The sequence below is a fragment of the Geospiza fortis genome, unplaced genomic scaffold, assembly GCF_000277835.1.
Source record: "Geospiza fortis unplaced genomic scaffold, GeoFor_1.0 scaffold172, whole genome shotgun sequence".
In the NCBI taxonomy this organism is placed as follows: Eukaryota; Metazoa; Chordata; class Aves; order Passeriformes; family Thraupidae; genus Geospiza; species Geospiza fortis.
The window spans coordinates 1,296,385-1,303,312 of record NW_005054309.1 but is presented as its reverse complement, the minus strand read 5'-3'; the positions used below and the strand labels follow the sequence as shown (position 1 = coordinate 1,303,312).

General features: G+C 45.8%; 1 protein-coding gene across 1 annotated transcript; it reads right to left on the bottom strand.

Annotated features, from left to right (window-relative positions):
- Positions 1-2,648: 2,648 nt before the first annotated feature.
- On the bottom strand, positions 2,649-6,708 carry TMEM207 (transmembrane protein 207). The gene is made up of 5 exons (XM_005418955.1): positions 6,613-6,708; positions 4,788-4,825; positions 4,330-4,374; positions 3,745-3,884; positions 2,649-2,797 (listed from the first exon to the last, which is right to left on the bottom strand). The coding sequence occupies exons 1-5, from the start codon at positions 6,706-6,708 to the stop codon at positions 2,649-2,651; spliced, it is 468 nt and encodes a 155-aa protein (XP_005419012.1).
- Between the last annotated feature and the right edge of the window lie 220 nt (positions 6,709-6,928).

Here is a 6,928-nt window from a genome sequence, read left to right as displayed (position 1 = left end):
GGAGAAACTTTGTCTGTTCTGCTGGAGAACACAGGAATGAGGTGGCAAGCGGGGACAAGCAGCTTCCATAGGGAATAATAGGTTGGTGGGGCCACCCAAAACGCTTTTGTAGAAGGAAGAAACTCATCCTCTTCTCCATTCCAGTGGTCAGGAAGGCAAGGACCAGGACCCTGAGCCCCTTCTCAGGGTACTTCCCTTCCTTACCCCAAGCCAGCAGCAATATTAGTTTATGTCCTCCCCACAGCAGCTCTACATGAGCTCTTTTGTGCAGATACCTCCTGGCTTTCAGCTGTTTCTGGAAGCTCCTGTGGTGTTGCACAGGTACCACACAGCACACAGGCGCTGGTGACTCCAGATGGAGCCTGATTTTGGGACAGCCACTGGCTTACTTTACTGTGAGCCACTTGTTGCAATTCTGATGGAAAAATTTGATTCCTTTGTGCATAATTAAAGCACCTCAAACATGAAACTGAACACACTTGAATGCACACAAGCAGCAGGGGAACAAACCCCTTCCCTTGAGTGTTTTGTGTGCTGAAAGTCTTGCTTGCCCTCTGTTGGGTGGCTGGGGAAGGATTTACACCTCGGGAATCACTGGTCCTGGAGAAAGAGGGATGCAGAGGGATTGGAGGCATTGAAACCTGAGCAGTCCTTGCTTGTTAGCCTCTCCAGCCATCTGATTAGAAGGTGACATTCAGTGAAATTAAAGGCAGCAATTTATTTAGAGCCAAGCCATTAATAAGCAGGAGGCAGTAATGTTTTATGCAGCAGATAATGCAGACAACCTGTGGAGTTCTCTGCCATGAAGGGGTCACTGAAGCTAACAGTGTGTAGGTGGGAATCAAGTGACAGCTGATTTAATGCCCACTAACAGCCTATGCAAGCTGCAGTGACAAACATAATCAAATCTCATGCTTCAGGGCATAAATTGAAGGGGTTGAGTGGTGGAAGCAGTTATGTACATGAAAGATCTGATCCTGAGAGGTGCTGATTACCTGCAATTCTTACTAAGTTCAGCCAGCAAAAGGACACTCAGAAGTTGCTTGATTTCTCCTCTGGCTGAGTCTGTACTTGCTAATTTTCCTTATTAATAAACCCAGTAATATTTTAGCCTGCTGGCACAAACATTCATTTGGCTACAAGTGACATTTATTTCCTTTCACACAAGTGTCAAACATTAAAGCTGCTTCTAAAATAAGATTTTAGAGAGATAATTTGCAGTGGTTTTGGCAAATAATTTTTTCTCAAAATAAGTTGCAATTCTTTATCTAACAAATGTACTTACATAGAATCATTACGAGAATATGATAACCTTTAGAGCATTTATCTTCCCAGTTTCCTTCCTGAGCACAGGAACTGGTGCTAACCTCACTCTACAGGTGGGGAGGTGCTCCACGAGGCAGGCTGTGGGCTCCCATTAATCTTTTGGGATTCTAATCCCAGATGGACCCAGCAGCCCAAATTGGGCTCATGGCTCCATGGGAGCACAGAGCATGGGACCAGGGCTGATATTGCCTTCTGCAGCAGGAGAGGTCTGACTGCACCCCCAGCCCTTGCCACTGAGAGAGCAGAGGCACAGAGGTCAGGCAGGCTGAATTCAGCCTTCAGTGGTCTGCCCTGCCCACAACAAACAAAGGGGAATCTTTGCTTTCATCTGGAATCCAGCTAAGGGGAAAGTTCAGCATCTTTCTTCAATAATTTGAGAACTAGTTAGGCTAACGCCTCCAAGGAATGACTTTGGTTGAGATGATCCTGCTTGGGCACAAGGCAGTATGGATGACTTCTTAAAGTATTTTTCCATCCTGTATGCAGTGACCACCTCAAAGAAAATGGCATTCTTTATCCTAATAGATTTCTGTAGCTAAGTACTAAGTACCTAAGCCCCTAATTCATGTCTGTGGGGAACTTCCACATGGGTCTTGGGCCATTCAAAGCCTTCTGGTCTGCAATGCTAGGGCAAGAGTAGCTCAGGACAGTCATAATGGAATTAATAACAGCTCAAATGAGCAAAATCACTTTTTTTTTAAGGCTCTGTAACCAGCTCCTGCCAGTGCTACTCCTCCATAATCCCCGTCTCTTGTTTTCTCTTCTCTGGCCATAAATTTGCTGCCTTTTGCACTAGACAAATCTGATATGCTGTGCTAAATATTTTAAATGTGGCAAACGATCCTTCATCACAGAGTGGCATGATTGCATTGCAATGTATTAGAACAACATGACTTTGCCAGAGGGTGTTTCTTGGCACAGTACCGAGTGAAGGAAGCAGCCCAAGCCTGAGAAGCAACTACCAAGTCATTTATCAACATTTGGTCCTAAAATACATGGGGTTGCACCAGCTCAAGCAGCCTTAGAGAGATAAATCTAGAGGCTGAGCCAGAAACCCCAAATGCAGTCAAGCCTTTGAGGAAGCTTCTTGAAATCCAGAGATTTCAAAATGTCAAGCTCAACTCCTGTGACAGATTCAACACATACTTTTGGCATTTATTCTGTAGGATTTAGTCTCGTCTTTCAGGTTCAGATAAAATTTGTGCTGCTTTTCAGACTCTCAGCCGACCTGTGGAAAAGGCTGATTTGATCTCACACTCCTTTGGCACGATGGAAGATCTCTGATGAACCAAGTAGGACCCCTGAAAGCCAACATGTGGTGTCTAGAGCTTGTTTTCCTTCATGACATCCTCATAAGATGGAGGCAATTCAGTTCCCCCGAGGCTGAAGCATGGAGCAGGAGAAGAGGAAATCTCTGCAGTCCTGCAGGAGCTCAGGGATCCAGAGAATGGGCACGAAGGTGCTTCAGTAGCTGGGGAAAAAGCAAAGTCACAACTGCACAGCAGACAGGTGTGAAGGGCAAGTGTGGGAGTGAGAGGGGTGAGCCCAGGAGGAGCTGCCAAACCACTTGGAAACAAGAAAGGCACGGATGTAATTTTTGAAGGATGGCATCACAAAGTCTTTCACCACAAACTCCAGATACAAGAAGTTGGGACAGAGGAATTTGGGTGGGTTTGGGTGGCTCCTCCCTGTGGAGACACTGTCTATGACCACCCAGAAAGCAGGTAATATGTCCTCTGGGAAGGGCTTAGCCTAATGACAGGATTAGCACTATTTTTTTTGGAGGGATGTTGTCTGGCTCAGCCTGCTGATGCTGCTGGCCATACTCCAGATCAGTTCTGGTTGCTACACAATCATTATAGCCCAGTCCTCAAAATCTGGGTGCTCCTGGGGAACGTTGAGGGTGGCTGCCACAATGAACAGCACCTACCAGGACAATCTTTTTACAGACCAGGGTGTGTTAGCCAGTTGAGCTGTACTGGGGTGGCTCAAGTTAGACCAGTACAGTTCTGCCTGAGTGAGAAATGAAGGACACACGCTGGAAAGGGCTGCCTGACCCCAGAGCCTGTGGCTGCCCCAATGTCTTGGGCCACTGAGTGGCCTGGCACCGAGGAGAAAGTCCCACACACCTCCAGTGTTTGCCTGGCCAAGCCCCAGCTAGGCACCTTTGGGACACATGGACACACAGGGACAGCACCAAGGTATGGCTCAGTGAAAAGTGGATGTGTCTTCAGCCCGCCATGTCCATGGTCTGGACATGTCCCCAAGATGCCAGAGCTGGGCACCCCACCGTTCACCAGCAATACAGCCCCAGGCTGCCTCCCAGCTCCCGAGCCTGACTGCTTTTTACTGGGTTACGGATGGGCCACAGGAAGGCCACCAGGGCCAGCAGGACCTTGCAGCAGGGACAGGACTAACCACAAAAGGCATCGGAGCTGCTGAGGGCAAAGACAGCCATGGTGCGTCGGGGCAGGCAGCTCCGGCGCTTCAGCCAGCACTGCAGGCAGCAGCAGATCCCGCAGGACAGGAGCAGGGCCAGGAAAAACAACACCAGGAACCTGGGGCAGAGGCAGCAGGGGAGGAACAGCACTGTCACCATCTGCGGGCAGCACCGACAGATGGCTGCATGTCTTCAAATTAACATATTCATTAACATCTTTTGCAAATAGCCCTTAAATGTTGTGTTTCCCCACCAGCACACCGGACATGATCAAAGTCCCCAGAAACCAATGTCTCACTCCTGAGTGCTCTGCAGCCAGTGCTGGCTGGAAATTCAAACATTTCTCCCTGACACAATCCATCATTTTTTCCCTGCTCAGTTGTCAGCGTACAGTGAGGAGGATATGGATAAATGATTTCCATTAGTTTGTAAAGACAGAACAAAGGGACAGCCCAGGAGCAATGCTCTCTAGCTATCAGTCTCTCTTAATGCCTTTCTCTCCATATATCCATCAAAGAATATTACTTGCCAGTTTTTCTCCTTAAAGCAGATCTGAGACTTACCACACATACCAGCTGCTAAAGTTTTCATCGCTCTGTCCAACACACCTAAAAAGGGAAGAATGAAAAGGACTCCCAGTCCAGCGTGAGGGGGCTGCTGTACCCACCCCAGCACATCTACCAACACAAAGACAAGCACCATCAGTAAGTAGAAGACTGAGAAGTTTTCTTCCATGAAGGGAGCCCATTAAAAATTTCTCTGTGTGGATGGGAGCAATGCGGATGATGCAAGAAGCAGAGTGCCACTTGTTTCCCTTTCAACACTGGCACCCACCAGCAGCATTTTTGCTGAAAACCCAAAGGGTTGCCAGCCTCTATTTCCTCTTTTGGAAAAAACAACCAACCCTAAATGTCCTTTTCCTGGAAGTCCTCTGCTGTGCTGGTGTGCCAGGCAGGAGCACAGCACCCCTGAAAGAGCCTGGGGTGCGGGCAGCCCTGGGTGAGAATGAAGCCACACTCACCTCTCGCCAAGCTCACAGTCCGACCCGGAGTCTGCTGTCTGAAAACACACATGTAAATCAGACAGGGCAGGTGTGTTTTGTTTTTTACAATTTACCAGTACAATTACTGTTCTTAGAGTGGAAAGTTGGAGAGGAAGAGCAAAAGGAGTGCTGATCCTGCAGGGTTGAAACCAGACCTCTCCTTAGGGATCTGCCTCTGTGGGGCTTTGCTTGGAGCCAGCCCAAATCGAAACCAGCAGAGAACCTCACCAAGAGCACAATAAATTCAATAGCTTGCAGATGAAAGCTAGGCCAAGGAGAAAGCATTCCTTTTGATGTGAAAGAGGGAAAGGCAAGAGCAGGGAAACACTGGCTGGAGTCTGAGACCTGCTTGCTTTGCTATTCAGAAATACCTGCTGAAAATGCCCATAACCAAATTCTTGTTCTGAGGCTCCTTTTTTGGGGGGGGAGCTAATTGTGAATGCAGCAGTAAATTGGAGCTGTTTTGACCAGAAGTGTTCTCTACCCAGCATTTTCCTGTTTTCAGATAGTAGTGGTGCATCATTCCCAGAGTCAGGTTTCAGGTATTGCAAATATGCGAACCTGAAACTTGTTTTTCAGGTATATTTTCTATTCTCAGCTTAAGTCAGTTTATTTTTGCAAGCCTTGTTGATCTTAGCCTCAGTTTCATATTATCTGTGCAAAAAGTAACCAGAGCAGTTCATCAGTATAATTGAATCCAAATTAATAGATTCTTTTGGCTGACTGGTGTTAGGTGTGTTATTACAGTTGTCCAATGTTGCTACAAAAAATTCAGATCAGGTATGGAGTTGTGGTAACACTGGAAAGCAGAATGAACAAGATAGAGGAATTTAGATTTGTTTCTCAGAAAAAAAAACCTATGAGAATGTAATTTGTAAATAATTACTTTGGATTTCCCTCTGCATATATCCAAAACATTTAGAGATTTTTGACTTTGAGTCAAACTGGAAGGCTCTGTTCTGAACTAGAAATTTGTATCAAATATGCATAACTGAAAATTCTCTTTTAAAATCTCTAATCTCTAACAGGTTCTTTTTGTTATGCAAAGCTCAAGCCACTGTAAACAGTAAGAAATACCCCCTCAGATCTCTAGAATGTGTCTGATCCTGTGCACACTGCCTTTCAGTCCCTAGTTTCACCAGAGGTTTTTGGGTATAGTAAGTCTTTCATATAAAGCATTATCTGTGAAATTTCATGAGTGGCTGAAATCCAAATGAGGAATAGAGAAAAAGACAGAAGCTTCAACTCTTCCAGATGTGTCCTTTTAAAACTGAGCTAATTTGCCATGTCACACATGCACCCTGATGCAGAATATTTTAATTCTTTTGGGGTTTTTTTGCATTTCAACTGATTATTAAATAACAAGTCAAAAGCAGATAGCTGATTGCTGTGATTACATGTATCCTGAGTATTCTTCATGGGTGAATGACAACCTCTGGCCTCTCTTTTATCATCCTTCAAACCAGCTCAGCAGAGCCACCTCAGTGTGGTTAAACTGCAGCAAAGTGCATCTGCTCTGAGGCAGGAATCTGTCACAGCAGCCAAACACCCACCCGTGCTGCTGAAGCCCCAAGCTCTTCCATCTCAATAGCCACAGACAGAATAAAGGACAAAGGCAGTAGTGTTTTCTCTGCATTAATTGGAATTTTTGTGAGCATTAAATCTTCCCCAAATTCATTAGGTCCTCAAAAAAATCCTTCACAAAATCATAATAAAAAAAAGAAAGCTGATTACTAAATTCTATAAAAGTTGGAATCTTCCCCCCACCAAAAATCAGCCTGGTCCCAGTGAAGGGTTTGGTTACCTGGAAGAAGGTTAAACACAGAACTGCAGTTCCTGCTGTGATCCATGAAGTTAAACACAAAGCTCCAGGTCTCCACATCATTAATGTGAGAAACATTGGAAGAGCTTTGTTTGCAGCAGTGTTTTACCCTCTGTGATTTGTTGCTTTTAAAACTTCTCTGCACATGGTGCCTGCAGCCAGAGAACACGTTACCCAATGGCTTCCTGCGCCTCAGAAATTACCGCTAGCCAGGGAGCAAATTTGGGTTTGCAGGGACACAAACAGCTACCAGAAGTTAAAGGAACACTGGTTTAAGGTCAGCACCTTGCAGTTGTTT